The following is a 26,358-nucleotide window of genomic DNA, read 5'->3' as shown; positions in this document are numbered from 1 at the left end:
AACGTAGTACATTAGACCAAAGCAGTAAAAGTTGAAAAAATGTACAAATCTGAACGTTTAATTCGGGCTGTGTCTTCGTGCAATATGCAATTTCGAAACAAACATTTAATTGCTTTTGGAAAAAGAAGCATTTTGAGAACTAGCACTTTTCACATCCAGTCAGCTGTCAGTAACAAAAATGTAAACATTCTGGCCAACACGTATTCAACATCAAGTGAGAAAAACGCAACACCGTTAGATAAACTTATCAAGCGATACGATGATTTCTCAAGGAGACATATCGGGCCAAATTCTACCGAAGTTCGAGCTATGCTAGATATAATTGGAGTAAAGGTAAATTTTATAACTTTTCTTAGAGAACTTTGCCTACTTTTGGACTTAACTTAAGTGCCTGTCTGTGACTAGTACTAGACTCTAGTAGATCTAGATTATTCTAGATACTTTGAAGTAGTTACTTGACTTACATAATACTATTAATACATAATAAAATAATGGAAGGGGGCTATGATTTTCGAGTTAGGTTTTTATATTTGTTGGCCCATTACATTACCCATCACAATTAAACTAGGCCTACTCAAGTTGTATTTTTTTTTTTAAATTTGGTGTACTGATTATTTAGGACTTGGAAGAATTAACTCAATCAGCTGTTCCTGAAGACATCCTTCTAAACAGAGATTTGAAGCTGGATGAGCCACTTGGTTAGTATTTCAGAATACCTTCAATCAAACATATGGGGGGGGGGGGGGGTGATCATTTAAAAAATTTCTTATAGCACGGCATTTTTTCTTGTGAAATTTAAAGTGTAGAATGTAGAGCTGTGGGTATGGCCAAAGGGTTCCATAGCTTCATTCAGACTACTAATGTTTAGTATGATGTAATACAACTGTGTCTAGAAATAATCTTTGCCTTTAAGAAGTACATGTGGACAATAACCAGTATAACTATTTTGATGATACATTAGTTTGAAATAGATGGGATTAGTAGATTTATTGGTAAGGTTTATAAAAGCTGTATATTGTAAAACATGGTCTTGGTGGAGGAAATGAAACTTAAGTCTAATCAGCTTATTTAAAGACAATATACTAAGATGTTATATTTCTTATAAGGTTTTTGTAAGTACTATAGCTAATCTAATTGACCTCAAAAACTGTGGGCCACATGTAAATGTGCTAAAACTAGGACTTTACAGTAATGCATACACATTACTGTTTGCCAGCACAGATTATTGTATCATAAGCATGCAATTGATGTAAGCTTCATAAAGGTGAAGGTCATTTTAAAGTAGGTCACCTACATATCTTTAGTTGCTCCAAAAATTGTCTAGTCACTCACCTTTTTATGTAAATCTGTCACTATTGAAAACTTTTTAAAAAGTGGCTTTTGTTTTAAATATTCTTTTTCACCAAATCATTTTCTTTCTTACACAAGCACGCCCTAACAATCACATGTTTTATATCTGTAGGAGAGTTTGAGCTACTGACTCGCCTGAAAGAAATTGCTTCAAAAAATCAGGTGTGGAGAAGCTACATAGGACAAGGCTACCACGGCACATACACTCCAACCCCAATTCTTAGAAACATTTTTGAAAATCCAGGATGGTAATTGCTTTAACCACTTAATTTACATTTTCGATGCTACTGTTATTTTTCCATTGATTTTTTGGTTTATTGCAATTAGCAGTATTCATATTTGGTAAGGCTGTCATTGCTGGTACATTATTTATTTTAATCCTTAATTTTAAAATAGCATTAAAGTATTATTTTATCCATATAAGTATGTGTGTATGGGTAATACCTAAAAGATATTTCATGTTCATTATTTTAAACTTTTAGTTAGTTTAGATAATATTCCTATTATTTTATTATGCTGTTCATTCAAAATCATGTGCTTGATGTTAGGACCACACAGTACACACCTTATCAAGCAGAGCTGGCTCAGGGAAGATTGGAGAGTCTCCTCAACTACCAGACAATGGTCACAGATTTGATGGCCCTGCCCGTGTCCAATGCATCGCTGCTGGATGAAGGCACAGCGGCTGCTGAAGCTGTTTCTCTTTGCCAAAGGTAATTTCACAGATAAAGCAATCCTTTGTTTTTTAGTGAGAGCAATTTTTTCAATTTTTTATCTGCTTTAAATAATCATTTCAATACTAGAGCAATATTTATTAGTAAAATAATTTATGTTTGTTCAGAGTATTTAATATATTATTGTAGTTGTAGCCAACTTTAACTTGTTTTTAAACTTGCATTAAAACCAGGCAGAACAAAAGAAAGAAGTTTTTTGTTGACTCCAAGTGCCATCTGCAGACTATTTCTGTTGTTAAGACAAGAGCTGAGTAAGTGTTTTTATCTGTAATGAGTTTTTTATGTTTTATGATAATCATCGGCGTGGTCGAGTCGGTAAAGCTCATGGTTGCTAAACCGAAAAGTCTCGAGTTCGAACCCTCGGGCAGATGAGGCTCGTTAGCTGGGGACAGTCACTCTTCTAGGAGAGACAACTCCAAAATCAAACAACTGCTGCTTTGTAGTTTGTTCTTGGTTGGACAAAGGCTATGGAAGCAAATCCAAAAAGAAAAGCAGGCTGAAATCGGAGTCAATGGCCTCAATGGTGCATAACCAGTTGACACGTAATCCTTAATTGTGATGGAAGCATGGTCGAGTCGGCAAAGCTCATGGTTGATAAATTTGAAAAAAGTCTTGAGTTCAAACCCTCTGGCAGATAAGGCTCCATCCCTCCCAACACTAAAAATTAAGAACTAAGAAGAAGAAGTTGGTATGATCTACCTGTAAAGTTCCATTTCAAACCTGACGATCTTCTGGGCAAGTGAAGTAGAGTTTACTTATTGCTGTGACCACGGCATATAAAGGGATAGTGTTGTCAACACTATGCCCAGCTGCCTTAACTTAACCTAATGTGAGTTAGTACCCATCAGAGCTGGGTGGACTCATGGACAGTCTACTGACTTGAACCCGGAATCGAACTCAAGACTTACGGGTTAGCAGTCCAGCTCTCTACCGCTAGGCCACTCCATCCCATGGACCACCAGTAAAAGATCGAGTCATAACCACACCTTTTCATTGTACTTGTTTTTTGGTGATAGTTCAAGTTGGGTACATGATTTACCAGCTGTTTGCGCCTCACTAACAACTGATCTCTTCTATTTTTAAAACATTTAATCTAGAACACAAATTAAATTAACAATGTCTTATTTTTAAAAAATGTTTTAATTTTAGAAACAAAATCAATGGTTGTTTTTTGTTTTTGTTTTATTTGTGTAGACCTCAAGGGATGGAAGTTGTAGAAGGATCCTGGCAGGCTGTAGATTTCAGTAAAGGAGATTTTAGCGGTGCTTTAGTTCAGTACCCAGACACTGATGGAACTGTTCACGACTTCTCTTCTTTTGTTGACGCAGCCCACAAACATGGGGTACTGAAATTTTCATTGAAATATTTTTCAGATGTATCCTTGAATTTTAAATTTTGGGTCAATTTATAAATGACTGTTGTGCGAGTTTTATTTAAAACTTTGTTCCAGTGAATCTATTTTTATATTGTAGACACTGGTGGTGGCAGCATCAGACCTGTTGGCTGTAACACTCATGAAACCTCCAGGCGATGTTGGATTTGATATCGCCATAGGAACAAACCAAAGGTTTGGTATTCCAATGGGCTATGGAGGTCCACACGCTGGATTTTTTGCCTGCAGGGAAAAATTCATGCGCATGTTGCCAGGGAGAGTTGTTGGGATAACTAGGTAAATACAATTAATTAATGAACCTCGCTTTCATTAATGTAGGCAAATGTCTTTTAAGATGGTCTGGTGGTTTAGCATTTGACTGCTAATCACAAAGTCAAGTTCAGATCTCATTCTTGAGTCTTCAGGACATCCCCATGTCCACTCTGCCCTGATGGGTGTCACACTCAGTTTAGGGAAAGTAAAAGTGGCTCTGCTTAGTTGCTGACCTTACTATATAGTCTAATGCCATGGTCAAGAAACAGATGAACTTCACTTTATCTACCTTTTGTATTTTCCCTGGGTTTTTTTTACATATTTGATGACAGGTGGTTTTTGTTCTCCTTAATTTTAGAGATGCTGCCGGTAGAAGAGCCCTACGTCTTGCCTTACAAACCAGAGAACAACACATCAGGCGAGATAAAGCTACTAGCAACATCTGTACTGCTCAGGTAAAATTTAGAAAATTACAGCTAAATTCTCTGGTTAAATTATTTAATCTTGAAAGTTCCCCTTGAGCCAAATATTAAAATATTTATCAGAATACAGTTCAAAATATGTTAATTTTTCTGAAGTTTTTGAAGTTAGGCTTGTCTCTAATCTTAAAATTGTTTTGATAAATATACTCCACTGTTAATCTTTAATCTTCAATTCATCTTAAATCTTTAATTGCTAAAATCTGTCACCTTACAAATATTCAATGTATAAATTTGTTAATACAAGCTAAACCAATTTTTCTAGGCACTGCTGGCAAACATGTCTGCTATGTATGCTGTTTATCATGGACCAAAAGGTCTTCATCACTTTGCTCAGAAAGTTCATCACGGAGCTTTACTTCTGAATGAAGGTTTTTTTATCAGTTGTTTTTTTTTTTCAGAATATCTTTCACCATTTTTAGTTGCTTCAACTTGACAATGAAACATGCTTGAGAATCTCTATAAATTTGTTACTTTAATAACTTTGTGAAATAAATGAGCTAACTTGAAGTGTTCTATTTCAGGAGTTAAAAGAAGTGGACATAAAGTAAATTCTGAAGAATTTTTTGACACTGTCAAGTTTCTACCCAAGAACGGACAGGCTGAAATAAAGAAAAGAGCAGAGGAGAAGAAAATAAATTTACGTTACTTTGATGATGGACAGGTAAATAGAGGTTCACCATTCACAAATGGCCTACCTGCAAGTGATACTTTTAAATTGTACCATAATGATTTTTTTATTTTGATGAATATATTATCACAAAATGGTTTAATCCATATTGCCTCGACATATTTAAGCAATGAGAACACAGATAACCATCAGTATAATAGTGTGACCAAGAACTACTTGTAGAGAATCATTAATGTAAACATGATAGACCTATTATATTCTATGAGAAAACAATATTACTCTATTATAAATCTTTGACATTAAGAGTAATTTTAAGTTTTGCTTAAAAGCTATTTACAAATGTTTTTATCCTGCTGTAGGTCTCTGTGTCTTTAGATGAAACTGTAACACAGAAAGACATATCTGATCTTTTGTACATTATTGGTTGCCAAGTTACTGCTGTAAGTATTTTATACAAGTCAAGAAATTTCACAGTTATAAATTTATTAGGCACTCCAAATTGCAGAAAGCTGAGTGTTTTTTTGCAGTGCATTTCATGACCTTTCATTATTTATTTCTTTAATTTAAAAAAAAAAACATCACCACATCAATTTTTGGTGTAAAAAAAAATGACTGGGTTTTGCCCCTGATCTACTCTAAACCTTATGCTTTTGTAGTATGTTAGATATAAACTAAAAAAATAACAATATGCAAAATTGAACTTTTTTATAAACTTTGTCTTCCTGACATTAGTTTAAATGACCAAATTCATACAATTTATGCGAAAAATATTGACATTTTTTAAAGATGAACTGTCATGAACTCATCATTTCATATTTCTACTCTCATGATTGTCCATTACTCTTTTTAAAATTAAAATTGTGCTAATATATTAATTATGGCACAACACAATGGCAGCAAAAATGTTTAGAAATGTTTGTAAAAATGTATTAGTTCTTAACTTAACAACAACGATGATTGTAGGTGTGATTTAAAAAATCAGTTTGGAGCACCAACTTTAACTTAATGGAAAAAAAAACATATTATGTACCATACACTGCAATTTAAATAAGTGTGTTGTTAACCATTTAAATTAGTTTATGATTAGTTTCCCATAAATATAACATTCTGCCCCAAATTAGCGTGACTTTAATATGATTAAAAAAGGCAAGATATTTTCTTAAATAAATCTACTGATTGTTACATCATGAAATGGTTTTAGTGCTATGTAAACTTTCCAACACTTCTATTTTTAGAATGATCTGGCCAAAGAGGTAGGTGAGGCACCTGCCAACAGCCTAGAAAGGGGAAAATTTGCCAGGACATCCAGCTACCTAACACATCCTGTTTTCAACACGTAAGCTTATTTTTATGATGTCAAGTTTGTTTACATTGTTTAGAATTCACTTGTTTCTATTTACTATTTATTCTGGTTTAACATTGTTATTACATATGTTTTTATTATTGATTTAGATATCATTCAGAAACTAGGCTCGTCAGGTACATGAAGAACTTGGAAAATCGTGACTTGTCATTGGCTCATTCGATGATTTCTCTGGGATCCTGCACCATGAAGTTGAATAGTACAACAGAGATGATGGTATGTTTGATTTTACAGTACATTTTGGTGGTTGTTGGGTGGTAAAGTTTGGGTATGTTTGTACTTTACATTTTGGTAGTTTAATGGTATGTTTGATTGTACAGTACATTTTGGTGGTACAGTTTGATGGTATGTTTGATTGTACAGTACATTTTGGTGGTACAGTTTGATTGTACAGTACATTTTGGTGTTACAGTTTGATGGTATGTTTGATTGTACTCTACATTTTGATAGTTTGATAGTATGTTTGATTGTACCATACGTTTAAGTGGTATTGTCGGGTGGTAGTTTAATTGAATGTTTTGTGGTACCATACATTTTGGTGGTACGTTGGATGTTACAGTTCAGTGATATGGTGGACAGCAGGGTTTGATGATTACCATAAAATGTTGAGGTTAAAGTTAAAAGTACCAAAATCACTTGAGCTCTTATTAAGTATTTTAATAAAATACTTAAAAAAAAACTTTTTAAAAAACCACGTTTTTCTTGTGGACTAAAAAGTAGAAAATAAATTTTTCTTTTGTGCTTCCTCGAGCTGTGCAGGTTCTTGTGATGACTGACAAAAAACGTGGGTACGTTCACCATCAAATTTCCCGACCCATCTGCCCGACCCACGTTTTTTGTCAGTCATCACAAGAACCTGCACAGCTCGAGGAAGCACAAAAGAAAAATTTATTTTCTACTTTTTAGTCCACAAGAAAAACGTGGTTTTTTAAAAAGTTTTTTTTTTAAGTATTTTATTTACTCCTTTTTAGTCCGTTGCTACACATGAAAAACGTGGTTTTTAAAAAGTTTGTTATATAGTTTATTTTCTACTTTATCTAATGACTTGATTAAGTATGACTTGACTAGGTGTTTTTAAATACACGGACTAAAAATCTTGAGCGACCGATACGCTTTAAACAGAGAAAGGGCGTAATTTAATTAAGCCTACATGCCATGACCAGGATTCGAACCTGGGTTGTCGCGGCCACAACGCGAAGTACTAACCACTATACGATCACGGCCAGCGCGCTCACATCGATTGGGGCCGAAGTAACTGTGTCAATAGGCCTCCAGTCTTGTCGGTATGTTTAGAAATCATGTCCTCGATTTTATGGTCCTTGGGGCGTAATTTAATTAAGCTAATTTAGGACTCTAATTGCTAGTTTTTATGATTGCATCTGAAATTGTTAGGCGAAAATAGCCTGCATTCCAAATTTCAGATCTCTAGAGCAATCAGAAGTGGGCTAATTTTCGATGTCAATTTTAACAACAAACATCCAAACAAACAAACAAATAAACGCGAAGCTGAGTTAAGAAAAACGTGTTAAAAACCAAAAATGTTAGCCTAACTACTACAACTGTTTCTGTCAGCCTTGCTCCTGGCCAGAGTTTGCAAATCTCCATCCATTTGTCCCTAAAGAACAAGCTAAAGGCTACCAGTTGATGCTGAAAGAGCTAGAACAGGATCTGTGTGAAATCACTGGCTATGATAGAATTTCATTCCAACCTAACAGGTTGGTAAAATTTCTGTCAATTATAAATATCCAGTTATGAGTTAGACATTAATATGAGTTTACTTACTACACGTAATGCATTTTTTAGATTTGCAAATGTTTAGATTGACAGAATAGTTAGACAAGATTGTTTTTTGTGTGTTTAGAAATGCTTTAGGCAAGAGATTTAAAAATCATGCACTATAGATAGCCATTTTAAATAATAGCTTTAGGTAAAAGATAAATGCTTCCACTTTTTTTGTTAGAATTGCTTTAGGTAAAAGAGAAATAATTTTCCATTTGACTAACTAGACAACAATTGTTCTCTTAGTGGTGCCCAGGGAGAGTATGCTGGCCTCAGGGCTATCATGGCCTATCTTAAGTCCATTGATCAGCAACAAAGAAAGGTTTGACTCACAATTATCTTTTTTTTTTTTCATTTAATTTTTTATTTATATCAGTCAGATTAGTCAAAATAAAATAATTTTATAAAAACTTAGGATTTTATAGATTGACAGGTTGGTTAAACTGCTTAAGTAAAATGTGCGTTCTACTTATTGATGAGCAGGTATGCCTGATTCCTGTATCTGCCCATGGCACCAACCCTGCAAGTGCCCAGATGGCAGGCATGAAGATTCAACCCATCAATGTAGACAAAAATGGGGCTGTTGATGTCAGGCACATGAAGGAGAATGTAAGATTGTTTCTTGGATAAATAATGTATCTACTTGTATAAATGTACCACAATATATTGGCACATTTTTTTATTGTGAATTTTAGGTGGAAAAGTACAAGAAGGAGCTGGCATGTTCTATGATTACTTACCCATCAACCCATGGTGTGTTTGACAAAGATATCAGGTAGATTTTTATTTTTTATTTGAGATAAACTGAGCTTGCTTTTTAGCTGAGTTTTTCAACATAATGATTTAAAGTTCTTTAATTCAAATCAGGCAAGTCTGAAGACTGCAGTGAATACTAGTGAAATAATTGCATTAACCAAACAAATTGCTTAATATACATCCCAAACATGTGTACTCTATCAAAATACCACTATAACTTAAATTATCTCGTATTTATCAGGGAAATTTGTGAAATGACTCATGAATTTGGTGGACAAGTTTACCTCGATGGAGCCAACATGAATGCACAGGTACACTCTATTATATTAATTAAACTAGAATCAAAGAACTATGAAAACAGCTTAGACATGTTCTAGTATTGTGCTGTTCATTTTGTTTAAGAGTGGAAGATCTTGAGTTTTTAAAAACTTTAATTCTAAAGGATGGTATCTGCTCTAAGGAATTATGGTTCCCACTTAAATCCCCACAAAACATTTTGTATTCTGTAGGTTGGTATCTGCCGTCCTGGTGATTATGGTGCAGACGTGTCCCACTTGAATCTCCACAAAACTTTTTGTATCCCACACGGAGGTGGTGGCCCTGGCGCAGGACCAATTGGCGTGTGAGTACAAGTTCAAGCACCAGCTTGTGGTTTTGTTTCACTTGCTAAAATATAAGCTACGTTACTTGTTTGAAATATTGGGTAGTAGAATGCTTCCGAGAATCTATAGGATGTCACAGAGTTCACCCAGCTCTGATATATACCTGACTCTTGTTAGGGAAAGTAAAGGCTGAACTTTGTGCTGACCACACTATCCCTTCAAATGAATTGGTTACATCTGCCATATTCACCATCAACTCTGAAAGGTTGACTTGTATTTTAGAAAACTCAATGCAAAAATATGTATTATAATTGGATTTTTAAACCTATTTTGATTTCTTTTGAAACTTTTTCCAGCAAACAACACCTGGCCCCTTTCCTTCCCAGTCACCCAATTGTGCCACTAGAGGGCACTGACTCAACCTCGTTTGGTAGTGTTTCATCTGGGCCGTATGGATCAAGCTCTATCCTACCTATATCCTGGGCCTATATAAAAATGATGGGAGCTAAAGGTCTGAAGAAAGCATCACAAGTGGCCATTTTGAATGCCAACTACATGAGCAAAAGGCTGGCTGGCCATTACAAGACATTGTACACTAATGAAAAAGGTAGTTATTCTAAATCTAGATTACCATTAAAGATCAATTATTTTTGTTTAAGTTCTTGTAAAATAACCATTTGTTTTGTTTTCAGGTTTCTGTGCTCATGAATTTATTATCGACTGCAGAGATTTCAAGAAAACTGCTAATGTAGATGCTACTGATATTGCCAAAAGACTGCAGGATTATGGTATTGAACAGATTTTTTTTAATATTACGAATCTAAACAGGCTAATTTAATTGTTTTTATAAAAATAGAATAAAAATAATAAAATTTTGGTAGCATATCAAATTAAATAGTAAAACTATTTTTCTAGGTTTTCATGCCCCAACATTGTCATGGCCTGTTTCTGGTACCTTGATGATAGAGCCCACAGAGTCTGAGGATAAATTAGAACTGGACAATTTCTGTGATGCTCTTATTAGTAAGTTCCAAGGGTGCTAATTCGTTTTTTCATCAATTCTTTTAAGTTATGATCACAGTAGAAAATATTAAAGATATTTGCCTCTGATAACCAATTGACTAAATTAATCTGACATTTTTCAGTGATTCGAGATGAAATTCGTGCTATTGAGCTTGGGCAATGGGGAAGAGAATGCAACCCAATCAAGGTTTAAAATTATTATTTTTTCATTACTTTTTAAACCCTGGCTTTTTTCTTACATATTTTTTAATCCTTTTGTGTGATTATTTAGTTATCCAATTTTTTTTTCTCATTATATCAGATGGCACCACACTCCCAGGCAGATGTCCTGATGGGTAAATGGGACAGGCCATATTCTCCAGAATCAGCAGTCTTTCCAGCAGTAAGTTTTATTTCTAGCTTTATTAAGAAAATTTATACTTAAAAAAAAAAAAAAATTGGTGCTATAGTTTTAGAACTATGTGAAATAATGTTGATGTGATTTTCAGGCATTTGTTCAACCAAGCACCAAATTTTGGCCGACTGTCTCACGTATAGACGACATCTATGGGGACCAACACCTGATGTGCACCTGCCCAGCAGTGACTGACTATAACTCAGCTGATGAGGACAAAGTGGACTCGTCAACTTTATAAACTTTCTCATTGAAAAAAGTGGTGGAAAATAGACATTTCTCAATTAATCCTTTGATACTTTTAAAATCTCTGAAAACAAGTATGATATTCTCATTATGGTAAATTTACAGTATTGGCTAATATTTTCTGTATGAATTAGTTATTGGTTTATTTTTACAAATAGATTATATTTGAAAGCTAATCTCCTTCCAGGTATTGTATCCATGTTTATTGTTTGATATTCTTTACTTGTGCAATGGTTTACTTTCTGGTTGATGTGTTGATGAATCAGGGCAAACTAAATAAAAGTGCCTTTTTTTACTTACATTTATTGTATTAGCAAACTTTTGTGGAATACTGTACATTTTTATGTTCTAATATTTTGTTAAAGTTTCTAATACTTCTTGGTGCAAAAGTGTACTTTAGCTTGTAAAAAAAAAATGGTAAAAATGGATACACACTTATTCTTCAGTACATTTCTTTTAGATGATTGATGTATGTTTTTTTCTCGAATTAAGCTGAGTATTGTACAGAAGTTGAAGGTGTGAATGTGTGTAAACTGATTTTTTGTAGGATAAAAATCGCTTAATAAAAATACTCTAGTTATTGTAATTGTACATTATTTACTTCAAAATTTAGCATTTACCAAAATTATTTTAAGTTCATATAATTAAAAAATTGGAAATAAATTTGCCAGATAAATCAACTGCTTATTTAAAATATTGTCAATGTTAGAAATTTATTTATTTGTATACATTAGAAGATGAAAGTTTTGATATTATGCAATATATATAAGTATTAACTAAAATACTTCATACCCATTTATTTTAAATGGTGCTATGATCTTTGTCATAAAAATCCACAGAATTGTTTTTGTAAGATATTATGCTCATCTTTTATTTTATTGTGGTATCTCCAATGTTGTTTTCTACATATTTTCATGATGCAAACAATATTGACAACAGACCTGCATAGTTTAGCAAAGTATTCAACTTGAAAAATAAAGTAAAACATTTCAGCAAGTCTTCAGATTCTACAAAATACATTTTTATAAGACATTCCAGTAGAACTAGTTTATTAGTTGAATGAGTTAGGTTAATAGTCGCACCTCATAATTTAACAGTCATAAAACCATTTATATCCGGCAGAATGTTGTATAAAAGCTAAATTTATAACAATTCATTTTTTTGTGTTGGTGGTTACTGGGTCTCAGTAAACAGACTTTACATTTTTATTTCAATTGATATTGAAGCTTAACTTTTATCCACATTTTCCCCCACATTATTATTGTCCACATTTTTCCTTTTTATTATATTACATTTTCAAAGATTGTCTCCATTTTAAAATACCTCATATTCTATATGTTATTGTTATAAAAACATGTTATTTAGAATTAAATACAATGTATAATGGCAAAATGAAACATGTTGCTTTTTATATAGCAAACTATTTTTAAATAAAAACATTTTTTTTAATTATAAGAATGACTTGACCTAGTCAATGGTTTCCCATTCATTATAAAGTTGTTACATTTATGTCAAGACTGGTAATTGCCTGTGTGGAAATTATTACATCTTCAAATAAACTTGGTTCAAATAAACATAATTTTTTTGTTGTACTATTTTACTGTTATTTAAATATTTCTCAACTTAATAGGTTTTTGTTTTAAATTTTAACAATTATTCTCCTTTTATTTTGGGAGTAGGTTACTTTTCATTAATTGATTTAAATATGATAGAACTCCAGTAAGAGAAGTAAAGTCATTTTTAAAACACATTTAGCCAATGTTTATGCCACTTGTGTGATAGTAATTTTATTTACAATTTGCTTTTAATTAAAGCTTAAACTTAGTAAACATAACATTCTGAAAATACTGGTTCATATTGATAAACTATCCGCTTATCTGTATCTTAGAAAGGAAATTACTGCTTAGTAAATCCATTAAAGACTGCTAAGCTTTTGTCCATTAATTAATAAATGTCACACACAACTCTGAGACTGGGGGAGGGGGCGTACTTTTGTGACAACCTGCAGGTAGAGGGGAGAGAGTTTGAATTTAAAACAAGTTAATTAAAAAAGTGACATTTATGCGCAATTTCCTTATGTTATCTAAAAATAGCTCTGACGTATAGTGCTGGGGTGCGTTCAAGCTAGAAGAACGATCGGTTTGTAGGTGTTTATGTAATTTTAAAATTTGTGACCGAACGAGAGGGTATTTTTGAAAACTTTCTTCGGCAATATTGTTCTAAATTATGGCAGGAATCGATTGGTACATGTTTCAAGTCGCTAAGTGGTCTGGTTGCCGAGATATGGGCCAAAAACTGCATTTGTTCGAGGTTTTATGGCTTTTCCGGGAAATACATGAAAGAAACCCGGAATTATTATGGCCTATGCTCATTCGCGTAACTTGCTTAACATAATTGCTTTTGGAACTAGTCATCGATATTGCTTCGTTGAGGAGGAGATACGACTTAAAGCCCGGACACACATTCATCCATACATTCATTCATCCATCCATCCATTCCCAGAAATGACGAGTTAATAAACGCAATTCTCCAGAATGGAAATTGCGCTAAAAAAAAACGCAGTTTTAAAAGACTAACTAAATTATCTAAAAATGACCAACATGAGGACGATTCAATGTTGACAAAGCTCACCAAATAGTCTATTTTTTAGAAAGAGATCGCGTTTTTGTCCGGGGGGGGGGGGGGGAGTAACAGCTGTTTGTGATGATTAGGAGCATCGTCACTCATCATCACAAAAAGCGTGGCTTCGTTCAAAGAAGACTCCTGCCACATAGCCTACTGTGTCGTCTATATTTTCCCCCTCCCACCACAAATACAATTTTAACAAAGATCTCCCACCACCTACAATTTTTAAAAAGATAAACAGTTTTTTTTTTGTCAATTAGGACCGCCCCCATTCCCGTCTTTTGGTAGTTTATCGTTACAAATAAAAACCATTGGCACTTGACGTTAGTTATTTTAAAATAATATTGTAATTTTTTTTAACATTTGATAACTGCACCAATTTTAAATAAAAAGAACTTAATAAGTTAATAAACCTAACTACTAGGAATCTATAAGCGCGAGTGTCACTACTCATAAAACCAATAGAAAGGGTAATATAAAAGAATGTAGATCTAGACATTTTTTTATTTTGACTCTAGATCTAGATCCAATTTCTTATATTAGAATTTATTATATATAGATCTAGAATCCAGATCTAAAACAGTGTTTCTTGCAGACTTCTTTCTCCGGGGGGGGGGGGGGGGCACTTGAAATTTTCGGGACTAAAATTTCCGGGGGGGGGGGGGGGCGGACACTGTTAAAAGTATATATTTCCTATATAAATTCCATTTCGTTCGTGGGGGCGGTAGACTTTTTTTTCGGGGGCTCCCCCCCCCCCCCCCCCCCCCCCCCCCCCCCCCCGAAGAGATACCTGGAAGAAACTGATCTAAAATCATTTTTGAAGTTAATTTTCATAGAGATTCCTATTTTTAACTACGCAACCAATCACGTGATTGATCCGGAAGAACTTTTGTGGGTGGAGGAAAATAGAATAGGTTCTATCAACAACAAAATACAGAGACTGCTGTAGACCGTGGACACGGTTCGTGTCAAGATGTCCAAATATTTTTAAACTGAACCTTATTTTCAGCTTTTCTTCTGCAAAATCAAGTAGTTTCTTGCTTTCGTCATGAGTGCCGAAAGTATAGCAGAGAACCACATTCGACAAAATCATTCTTGGGCTAAACTGCCAGCAAATGTTCGACAAGTAAAGTAACATTTTTATTTTTATATTATAGAAGTTTAGTTAACACTAACAGTAACACTAACACAACACAGTGAACTTTTACTAGACTTTTAGCCTCCCCTCTTCCCCCCCCCCCCTCCGGTTATGTTTCATAGTTTCACGCTACAATACATTTATGATTGAACATTAGTGAAGAAACGATGTAGGTAGATGTATTAAATTAAATTTAATTAAAATCTTTAGGCCCTATTCTTTAGGCCTACAATTTCTTATGAGTCCATCAATTGTTATTAAATTAATTATTAGCTAGTCTTAGTCTAGTTTAAGAAATAAGGGCAGTTTTCAGTTTAAGGCTAAGGGACTAAGGGGGTTAAGCATAAGCCTAAGCACTGTAAGCAGCTTAGACTGGCTTAGAGGCAAAGCTAGATACTAGATCTACTTGATAATGAACTGATAGTTATAGTCAATAGTGACACTGACAGTGACTGATACTTGATGGCACTTGATTGGACTTGATGCTCTGAAGTGAAATCTAAATCTAGAAATTGCTATTGTTTAATAATACTAGATCTACTACTAGCTAGATCTAGAATCTAGATCATGTATTCTACACCTAGAAGAGAACTACTAGAATTATTAATTCAATTTAATCATAACAATAGTTTGGTACTAGATCTAGGTTTCGTAAACTAGTAACTAGGCCTAAAGTTAAAGGTATAGATTAAATAATAAAGACAAACTGTGGGTATAACTTCATAGTAATTTCTTAAATATTAAATATTCATTTGTAGCTTGCACTAATTTCATTAGCAAATAACATTTACATATTACTCCTAGGTCTTTATAAAAAAATAATAAAAGCTTTTTGTTAGAATAGTAGAATTTGATCATTTATTAGGTTGCATGCCTGTTTGCAGTAAAAGATTTAGGTCTAGTTAAACTCATCTTAAGCTATTTGCAATATTTGATGGCACAACTTACCTTCAGCTAATACCAATGGAATTTATGTTTACTTTCAGAGCTATGGAAACTCTCAAAGGGAATATGAAAAGGCTGTAGTAAATTTTAGTGTTAAAAATCAGCTCCGCCACAAAGGAAACTTAGGTAAGAAAACCGTTAATACAAATGAAAACAAAAGCTTGCATCCTATATTCTATACAAATACTAACTATCTGTTCAACTGTAGTGTGAATTTGGATGTAAACAATCAGTTTTCATTATTTATGCTAAGTTAGAATAACTGCAATATATTGATAAGTAAGTAAACTGCACATCAGAATAACCGCATCATAAGTATAATTATAATGATTAAAAACTAAAACTGCCTGCTATTTCAAAAGTTCTCTATTTGTTTCTGCAGTGCGCAACATTAGAAAGGATGAGCAAAGGTATTATGAAGAGGTGCTACAATACAGTAGAGAGCATCTCATGCTTTATCCTTACCACCTGTCAGATATTTTTGTCAAAGGCCTGAGAATGACACCCTTCTCTTACTACTGCAACATGATGCAAGATATCATGAGCCAGGAGAAAAGTTATGATTCACTGCCCAACTTTACTGCTGCTGATTGTGAGTTGACTAGATCTACCAGATTTAAGACTACTCCTACTGTACTACTTTACAAGCTTCTCAAATTTATTTTGTTGCCTAATTTAAATAATCTTTTATAAGTGATTTTTTTTTTTAAATTTCAGGTCTTAGATTATTGGGCATAGGGCGCAATCAATATATTGATCTGATGAATCAGTGCAGATCTTCAAAGGTAAACTTTTAACTACAAACTAATTACATACAATTATTGCTACACACTCTAAATTAAATCAAATGTTATTCCTTGTTCAACACTTGAGACTTTAATTTGGTCATCATTTGCATTTAGTTGTATTAATAGATTAATTAGTAAAGTAGAAACTTTTTTTAGAAATTTTTTAGAAAACGACCCGTCAAAGAATTACTGCCAAGTCAGCCAATAGAAGGAGTTTCAATTGATGCTTGGTGGATTGTCCAAGTTGGCTACATTACAGAGGACGATATCAGGGTATAACTTTTTCTCAGACTCTTGTATCAATGTCAGAGACTCAAAATCTCAATACAAAACAAACATTTACACAGCAAATCAAAACTTCCTAATGACTTTTGGTCATGCATGAATGCAGTGTCTTGTGTGCTATTTCCTTATTTATTCACCTATGTAAAATTTGTTTCCACACTTTTCTAGATGTGCACAACAGCAGAAAAGAAAGTCATTGACACTGTGATAGATGCTGGGCCACAGATAGCTGGAGAAATGGACAAGGAAGTTGTTAACAGTAAGAAAAATAGTCTGTTTCTTTTTGGGGTGCCTAGAAGTCAACATGGCATGGCTTAGCGGTAGAGCCCGAAAGTCCCCAGTAGAATGTCCCCATATCTACCCAGCTCTGATGGGTACCTAACTCACATTAAGGAAAGTAAAGGCGGCTGGGCATAATGCTGACCACACTATCCCTAGGTCACATATGCCAAGGTCACATAAACAGATGCACTCTACCTCACATGCCCCATGGACCTTCAGGTTCTAAAAGGGAACTTTACTTTTAGAAGGCCACATAAACAAAGTAATGTTTCTTTGTTGGGTGTTGACAGTCGAGATTAAGCAGAGCAGTCTGTTTCTTTATTGCGTGTGTCGCAGTTAAGAGTTAACACAGTAATGTGTTTCTTGGGTGTATAGAAATAAATACCTAGATGTTTATTGACACAAGTCCTGTATATATTTATTTTGCCACTGTATATACAAATAAAGTTGTAACATTTTTTATTTCTCAAACTCAGGTCTCTACAGAAAAGGATTGATTTACCTTGAGGTGCCCATTGGAGATGATGATTGTATCAGTGGTATGTACCTTGATTTCTTTAGCTCTGTGTTAATCTTAATTTTAATTTGTCCTATGTACAGTTGAGCTATAAGAGTAAGGCTTGTTTTAATGATAGCAGTAGAACAATTTCTCTAAAATTTAAAAAAAAAAATTATTTCACAATGTCAGATGTCTTAACTTGGAAATAAATGTTGAAATATAGTTCAACAATGCTCTCAATGTTAATGCATTATGAAATGTATTAGTGGCTTTGATAAAGTCCACAAGTTTCTACAGAAGTTATGAAAACAATGTGGAAGCTCATCAGGGTTTGTTTTTCAGTGCCCCCTTTGGAAGGTTTTGTGATGAATCGGGTGTTGGGAGATTACTTTGAGACCCTACTCTACAAGATATTTGTTTCAATTGATGAGCAGACACCAATTGCTGAGGTCAGTTTTAATGGTTGAAACATGTTGCCATTGTGTACATTGTTTACTGAGGTTTTGAATTGTTAAAATTATTTTTGAAAACTAGACTTTAGAAATACCAACTGTAAATATTGTAAGTACTGCTTATTGTAGAGGAAATTAATTTTCATCAGCCAAATCTTATAATTTGTATTAAATGCAGGTAAATGAAGCATTTCAAATAACAATAAAGTGGTTTATTTGAATTATGATGTGCTATATTTATTCAAGCTATTTTAAGAATGCTGTATTGTTATTTTTGCCCCCCAGCTTGCCAATGTCCTACAGATTGATCTCTCTCTTGTCAAGGTAAATCTGTTTTATGGCAATTTTTGTCAGTCATTTACTGTTATTTATTGACTTGCTTGCATTTATAACATTTCTGTGTTATTAAAAACAAGCTCTTCTAGCTGTAAAGTTTTCTAGTTATAGTTTCATAAATATTTAAATTAATTCCTAGCTTTATGCCACAAGCATTTGAAACACATTATTTTCTCATGAAATGTGGATTTTCTTATTAGTAAAGCTTGTTAAACCAGGACAGACACTTATTTCAACAAATTACTTGAGTTGGATTAGAATCAATAATATTTCACTCAACTGTGATTAAGATTGTTTTAGTATCTTGTTTGACTATTAAGCCAGATTTACACAATACCTAGCAACTAGAGATGTAACAGTATTTACTTTGTAAAAGTTCCCTTTTTGAACCTAACAGTACAGTCCATGAAGTAGAGTTCACCTGTTTCTCTGACCTCTGCATTGGAAGGGATAATGTGGTTAGCACTATGCTTAGCCGCCTTTTGTTCACTAACTAGAGTTAGGTATCTATCAGGGACGTTTCACTGACTTGAACCTGGATTTGAACTAGTTACTCTCAGGTTAGCAGTCTAGCTGTACCGCTAGGCCACATCATCCCTATTTAGTATGTACCATCAAGTAAACTAGATGCCACTTGCACCCATACACGTTCCCTAACAAACCTGTTTCTATCAACAGAATGCAGTATCAATGTATTGCCGGCTGGGCTTTGCTAAGAAAAAGTCAACAGACTTTGACCTCTCTGACCTCCATCCATCATGGTGCATCAACCAGGAGTCCCCAACCTCAGGCCCTCTGTCTAAAAACAGCAAGTATGTTTTTCTTTGAAAAATTGGTCTAAAACAGCAAGTATGTTTTTCATTGAGAACTGCATCCAAAAACAGCATTATTTAAAAAAAAAAAACTCATGTTTGGTTACAACTGAAGATTTTTTTTTTACCTCAAACCATCAAGTAGCTCTTTCTCTTAGAAGTAATTTCATGTTTCATAGTTATTTTTTTAGCTGGGTGCATATTTTTTAAGACAGGCTTTTTTTTTTTTTTTGGAAATCCTTATTTAATCTTTGGTTAAATAGATTTATAAACGTGAACTGTACTCATAATATAAATATATTTACTGCAGTGAACCGTACTCATAAGTTTATTCTATAAATGCTAACATTGTTCTTTATTTGAAAACTTGTGATAGTATTAGTTTTTTTTATTTTACCAGTGTTAAATACTGAAGTGTCAAATGTGTTTTCTCGTTGCAGGTCAAATGAAGAGCGCACACTTTTGATTGATGACCTCAGTAGCTCAGTACACCTAGATGCAGGAGGGGAGATCACCAAGTCAAATTCAATTATTGATGAAAGAGGACTTGGAATGGCTGTCGGATTAGATCAATTAGGCAAGCAGAAATCAGCTGTTATTCTAAGGTCACTTCATGAATGTATGCAGGGTTGTAGGAGAAGAATATTGTCCTTATAATTTTGCTCTATTTTTTTATTTGGTAGTTATTCCCTGTATTTGTTAATTATTTTGACCAGTCATTTTGGGTGTTCTGACTAAAAAAAAGTATGAAGTGGGTACATGGTAGATAGCTGAATTTAAACCATTGCCAGAAACTAAGTTTCTACTATTTGTGATGGTTGTTAATAAAATGACAATGCGGGGGCAGTAAATGCTGCTCCTTCATTGACTTAATGTGTGTATTCTCCTTAGAATTGAACAAATCTTTTTTCCCTAGTCTGTTGCGGTACTTGAAGCATTTGTTTAAACTTTTTTTTTTCTTGTAGATTTTAAATATTATTTATGGTAGTCATGCTATTTTATCTAAGTTTTTTTCTCTCTTTAACAGATATGATTTCCCACACATCCAGCCAAACTAAGAGGATAGCCTTCTTGTTTGATTCAACTCTCACAGCATTTCTTATGATGGGAAATTTATCTCCGGTACATACACTGTTACTTTCAAACTCGTTAGATTTTTCTTTCTTTTTTTTATCTGGTTAATGTAAGTTTGTATCCAGTTGAGGTACTTTTGTTGTATCATTGACAGCAGGGTTTAAAAAGTTATGCTATCCCTATGCTTGACGCTAGTTGTAAATAAATTTTATTGTACAATTAACCATAGGAAAATAACTCATTGTATAAGTGACCATAGGAAAATAATTCTATTGTATCATTGATTGCAGGGTTTAAAAAGTCATGCTGTCACCATGTTTGAAGTTGGGAAGCTGAGTGATGAATCTATGGAGAGTTTTCTCTCAGAGTTGGAGAAGGTAGGCCTATAGACACATTGAATATCAGAACAAATAGAATTAGAACTTGCCAAAGTAGGGCTATAGACACATTGATCAAAAGAATAATCAGAATTAGAAGTTGTGTGAATAGTGAATGTTAGGCATTGATTATGGGAGCAAATCTGAATTTGAAGTTGTCAGAGTGGAGAAGGTATAGCCATAAACACATTGATTAACTATTAGAAGTTTTGAAAGTTGTAGTTTGTAAAAATGAATATTGCAGGTAGGCTCAGATGCTGAAGGTGAGGCCAGGCGTTATTTTGACCATGCACTGACCCTGCGGGACACGGTCAGGTTTTTGAGGTACAACAAGGAGTTGGTGGACGAGGCAGACTCCGGGGTTGTCCACAATGGTCAAGGGATTGACCTCCTGCGCTGTGAAAGTCTACTTGGACTTGATCCTGAGACAAGGTCAAGAGTCCTCAACAAAAATTACAGGTAGCTGTCAACATTTTTTTACCTGGATAAATGAGATTCATCTTTAAAACATGGCTAGTTACTTTTTTATAAGGCCTTCCGGCAGTTTTTTTAGCTGGTAGCTTTCGATTTAAGTTAAATGACGTTAGCTTTATAAATGAGAAATGTTAATTATTATAGCGCTTGTTATTTGAATTTTTCTATTCCAGTCTTTTAGTGTCTATGGCCCCACTCAGTAAGGAGATTCGGCCTGTGAGTAGTTGTGTGCCTCAACATATTGGGCCTGCAATTCCTGAGGTAAGACTATCTTCTTCTTCTTTGTTCTTAATTGTAGTGTTGGAAGGGATCACCTCCAGCTCAATTAAGGATGCCTGTCAACTGGTTATGCGCCAAACAGGCCATTGACTCTGATTTCAGCCTGCTTTTCTTTTTGGATTTGCTTCCATAGCCTTTGTCCAACCAAGTACAAACTACAAGGCAGCAGTTGTTTGATTTTTGAGTTGTCTCTCCTAGAAGAGTGGCTGTCCCCAGCTAATTAGCCTCATTTGCCCAAGGGTTCGAACGTGAGACCTTTTGGTTTAGCAACCATGAGCTTTACCACGCTGACCCCCTCATCTAAAGCCTGCAGTTTTTAGATTAGACTAAAGCTCACTTTTTTGTCATTGCAATATTTTTTAATCAAAATGAATAAATGGACACATGTATATTGTGTTGTTTGTTCCAGGTAAGCTCTGTGTGGTTTAAGCTGTTCATCTATCACATCACTGGCTGTGGACCACCCTCACTGTTGTTGATGAAAGGGACCAGGCTGCACCGTTTGCCTCGTGTTTTTAAAGTGAGTATCAAGTGGCAGTTTACACATTGCTCTAAGTAGTAGCCTACCTCAAATTTATTCTTCCTCCAGTTTTGTCTTGTTTTACTTTTATAGGTGACAATCTGTGTACATTTTAAGCAACATTTTAAAATATTCTGTGTACATGTTTCAGGCCTATGACCGTCTTCTTGTAACAACATGGGGTCACGACCCAGGTGTGATAGCAGCATCAAACATCCTCTTGACGCTGAATGACGCACTCAGCCACTCGGCCGTGTTTGTACAGGGTCATGGTGTCCACGCTGAAGGCATGACCGTACACGTCCCTTTCCCATTTGATGAAGCATTAGGTAAATACGCAATTGTTTTAATGATTTTCACCATCTTGTACTCTATCCCATGCAAAATCTAAAGGTCAGACACAGTACTTGTTACACAAGTTGGGAAAGATTTCTTTTATCTCTATAGTGATAAGTGTTTTGTAGATTACTTAAACATAAAATAAATGTCTAATATTTAAAGAATAGGTCTTATACATTATTTTTTTTTCCAGGATCATCCACAGATGGCTACAGTACTTTAAATCTGTCTTTTGAATTTTGTTTTTTTCAAGAACATTCACAGATTTAAACAGGTCTTAAAAATACAAGTTTTTTTTTCTTTTTCAGAAACATTCATAATGGCTATAAAACTTGAAATGTGTCTTTTAAATTTGTGTTTGTTTATTTCAGGAACATTTGCAGGTGGCTATAAAATACTTAATATGTGTCATCTAAATGTGTTGTGTTTTTTTTTGTTTTTTTTGAGGTGCATTTGTGTAATAAATATGTATTTCTTTTTCTCTCAGGTACATTCACAGATGGCTACCATCAGTGCCACCAGGCCATAAACAAGCTGAGCCAGACACTAGATCTGGTCCACACTTGTGGCTATGTGACCCTCCTCAACCCTCACAAGGAGGAGATCCACGAGGACGGCCTTGAACCTGACCTGCCAGAAGCTCACATGGCCACAGAGATGAGCCCAGGAAGTGTGGAAACATCTTCCCAGCCCAGTGGCAGCACCACGTCTGCTGCTGAACAAGATGCGGCACTCCTGCCGTGCAATGGTTTCAAGGACCAGCACTCCGAGGAGGTTTTGCTCTCAGAGCTAGACAACTTGGAAAACAATGTCTTCTCTGAAAACCCTGACACTCTGCAAGAGACAAAACATAACCTTCATTTAGACGTAAAGAGGCCAGATTGTAAGTCTGTGTTACCTGGCACTGGCATTAAGTCACCTGAGAGTCTACAAGAAAGTGAGTGGTTGCTCTTGGATCTCTGCTATGGCCTGCCTTTGTTCAACACAAGTCTCAACAAGGAAGTCTGCTCAAGGATTTCTAGACTGAAACTCTTCAAGCAAGAAAGGTAAAATAGTTTTTTTATACACATATTTTCTTGAATTAATTAAATAGATTCTGACACAAATTAGAAGTACTTTTGAGAATTTATAGACCCCAAAGTTAGACTGAACATGTAAATGTTGATTTTATTGGAACCTATTTAAGGACATGTGAGAGAAAGTCACAGAGCTTAAGCCATACAATGAAAATAAAACAAATAACGCAAAAAATTTATTTAAAAAATGTAGCCCCATTAACACAAAATATACAATATACACTAAGTACTATTTCAAAATTTTTAACACTTTTAAAAATTTTTACTTGTGTAAAGCCAGCTTAACAAAGGCACCTGAATAAATCTAAGTTTTGGGGTTGTTTTATTTCATGCCTATTTTCATCTATTTGAACAGTTTGCAAGAGCTGCTCCAGTCTAGCCGCATGCTGTCTCTAAAACTGTTAGAATTCATCATGGCCTGGCAGGTACCACTGACTTTCTCCATATCTTTCATTTTATGGGTGCTTGATTGGATTATAAGATTTTGTATTAGTAATTTTTTAATTATAACTCTTCAGTTAAATTAATTATAGTGAAAAATTAATCATTTTTCTTTTTGGTCCAAAATAGGTTCCAAACATAGTTGCAGACGTGGACAATCAAGGCATCCCACAGAACAAGGATGAGCACTGCTCACTTTTCCCATCTCAGAATCTGTTTTTTGATGGAACAAATATTCTTGTATGGAAGGGGCATTAGTAGGTTGTTTTTTCTGGTTAGGAATCATCGAGGACAATATTTTGAAGATGAAAATCTAATGGCCATTAGCAGCCTTCAACTCTGGTATGACCAGCACATGCTACAGGTGTACACCTGTTCTGACCACGAACTGTTGCTACACTTATGTAGCATCTGTGACTGCCTACCTAACATTTTTGAAAGATTTCAAATCATTTCCACAACTTCATGTTTTTGTTTTTTTTTAAAACACAGAAGTCTCAGTTTTCTTAATTTTTGTAAATTAAAAATAAAATCCTTTAAAGTAAGGATATAGTCTCAAACTTGTACCTCAGTTTTATGAAAAGTTGTTAGGTGTATGAGCAGATGTAGCAGCTAAGTAAAGAAATGTGTGATATCTTTTCTTATGAGTCAAATAAGTTTGTTAGAAAATTGTGGAGCTGCATGATTAAGGTCTCTTTGTTATGCCTCTTCTTCGATCAGCTTTTGGAATCGTAACAATGCCTTATCAGGTTCAAAAGATTGTTCACAAGGAAATAAAATACAATTTTTTTTTGTCTTGTGAGATCACAGAATTTTGTTTTAGTTTAATTTTTTTGCTTTACACACAGAAATCATTCCTTCTATGTGACAAGTCATACATTTACTAGTCAAGCTTTAAGAATTAGTTTATTAGTGTTGTATTAAGATGACAGTTATTCAGCTTTAATGAACAGTTTCCTCTCCTTCAGGTTTAACTGTTTCTAAAAATGTCCTTTCACTGGTTCAAACAAATAGTGTGTGGTTAGCTTGTTTATGAAGAGACTATTTCAACATTTGTATGGATAAAGATGTACAGCTTGCTGTTTTATTGATGTTTGTTTATGTTATCCAATTGTTTATATGTAACAAAATATTTGTTAATGGGTAATTCTGTATATAGTTCTAATTATTTAAGATGTAAATAAAATGAATGTTGGATGGGAACATGCACTACATAACATTTATTATGCATTCACCTTCTTTGAAACATCTTGTATGGAAAGGCCCCAATGTTTTTTGTTTTTGAATGTACAACCACATGACAGGCATAACCAACAGTTTGAGATATCTTTTGTAAGGGCTTGTCTATTTATGACATGCAATTTGATCTTTTTTTTTTAAATGATGGCATCAAGTTCCAACTCCCAGCATAAATGTCCATCCCCCCCCCCCCCCCCCATATGTTCAACTCACTACCTATGTATCACTCTGTATGTTGTTGGATTTATTCAATACGTCGTTTGACTCAGATTCTACCAAGAGTTTATTAAAACATACACATATGGAACAAATATTTTTAATTTAAAAATGTCACCAGTAGTATTGTTAAAATGAATGGTGCATCTGTTTTTTTGTTGATGCGTTCATTTTATTGAGCATTATAACTGGTTATTTCTATTTTATAAAACACAGTTTGTTGTAAAGTAAACTGTTAGAATTATTTTCCACACAATGTCACTGTGGGTTGTTAGTTTGAATGTTCATGGAGATCTGTTCTCAACATGCCTGATTATTTTTCATTCCATCACACAATCCAATCCACGTATAAGCATTTTGATTTGTTCTCAAGATGTCTTGCTGTATAGAGAGCTAGCTGTTGCTTTAATTCAATGTGATATACAAAACCCTATGTTATTACAGGGAATTTAAATAAAAAAAACAACTAATATTTACCTGCAGTATGTTTATCAGATTTAAAAAAAAAACTATTTAGTTTTTTAAACATGTTTCAGTTTAGTTTGGTTTATAAAGACTATTTCCCACAGGATAGCTGCAATATATGACTTTGCCAGTTGCAATACATGACTTTGCCAGTTGCAATAAAATTTAGCCAAAAAAGTCATACATTGCTGAGTGAGTCATGAAACACAATAATTTTTTTTTTGTTTTAGCAAAACTGTGTCTTCCTGTCAGATTTTCTTTAAATACCAGAGATATTTTATCATTTAGTAAAGAAATAATTAATTGAAATAAACATGCTTGAATAATAGGACTTGTTTGACTATATTTGTATATCAGTGATATTTTTTTGGTATGGATGATGTATTGTTGAAATTGTTTTATCTGGGTCACGTGTGCTTCTGATAATAATTTAACAATTGGTGCTGTTGAAATCTTCAGGCGTTTTTACTTTGTATGGTGGGGGAGGGAATAAAAGGAAGGATGAAGAGAATAAAATAATATTACTTGTCTAAGATTACTTATTACTTTTTTTCCACCTTTAGTAATGAACATCTAAATATTTTTAATAAGGCCAGCTGATGTGTTAAAACAATTTATTTTCAAAGTAATATTTTTGTGCAAACAAGGTGAATTATGTTCTAATAATTAATTTGTGATCATTATCAGTTTATGA

At 34.0% G+C, this 26,358-nt stretch overlaps 2 protein-coding genes across 2 annotated transcripts; both read left to right on the top strand.

The window, feature by feature from the left end:
• Positions 1–2: 2 nt before the first annotated feature.
• Positions 3–12,571, top strand: LOC131946332 (glycine dehydrogenase (decarboxylating), mitochondrial). Its single transcript, XM_059307024.1, has 25 exons — positions 3–333; positions 620–698; positions 1,463–1,598; positions 1,899–2,063; positions 2,258–2,335; positions 3,279–3,426; positions 3,557–3,753; positions 4,088–4,184; positions 4,474–4,579; positions 4,733–4,872; positions 5,199–5,279; positions 6,075–6,175; positions 6,292–6,418; positions 7,775–7,917; positions 8,228–8,303; positions 8,465–8,590; positions 8,677–8,756; positions 8,979–9,048; positions 9,247–9,359; positions 9,696–9,946; positions 10,032–10,127; positions 10,255–10,362; positions 10,485–10,549; positions 10,664–10,744; positions 10,851–12,571. Exons 1-25 carry the CDS (start codon positions 40–42, stop codon positions 10,995–10,997), a joined length of 3,105 nt encoding a protein of 1,034 aa, XP_059163007.1. The 5' UTR covers positions 3–39; the 3' UTR covers positions 10,998–12,571.
• Positions 12,572–14,527: 1,956 nt separating this feature from the next.
• On the top strand, positions 14,528–25,157 carry LOC131946335 (protein FAM91A1). The gene is made up of 20 exons (XM_059307027.1): positions 14,528–14,753; positions 15,752–15,836; positions 16,093–16,302; positions 16,428–16,495; positions 16,655–16,771; positions 16,952–17,042; positions 17,542–17,604; positions 17,907–18,013; positions 18,302–18,340; positions 19,031–19,164; positions 19,605–19,783; positions 20,192–20,286; positions 20,529–20,615; positions 20,860–21,074; positions 21,263–21,350; positions 21,778–21,888; positions 22,040–22,217; positions 22,715–23,273; positions 23,659–23,728; positions 23,874–25,157. The coding sequence occupies exons 1-20, from the start codon at positions 14,676–14,678 to the stop codon at positions 24,000–24,002; spliced, it is 2,703 nt and encodes a 900-aa protein (XP_059163010.1). The 5' UTR covers positions 14,528–14,675; the 3' UTR covers positions 24,003–25,157.
• Positions 25,158–26,358: the final 1,201 nt, after the last annotated feature.

This window comes from Physella acuta, unplaced genomic scaffold, assembly GCF_028476545.2.
Source record: "Physella acuta isolate Inbredline_101_S28 unplaced genomic scaffold, ASM2847654v3 ptg000554l, whole genome shotgun sequence".
Lineage (NCBI taxonomy): Eukaryota > Metazoa > Mollusca > Gastropoda > Physidae > Physella > Physella acuta.
The sequence above is the reverse complement of the archived record's forward strand: the minus strand, read 5'-3'. Positions and strand labels throughout refer to the sequence as shown.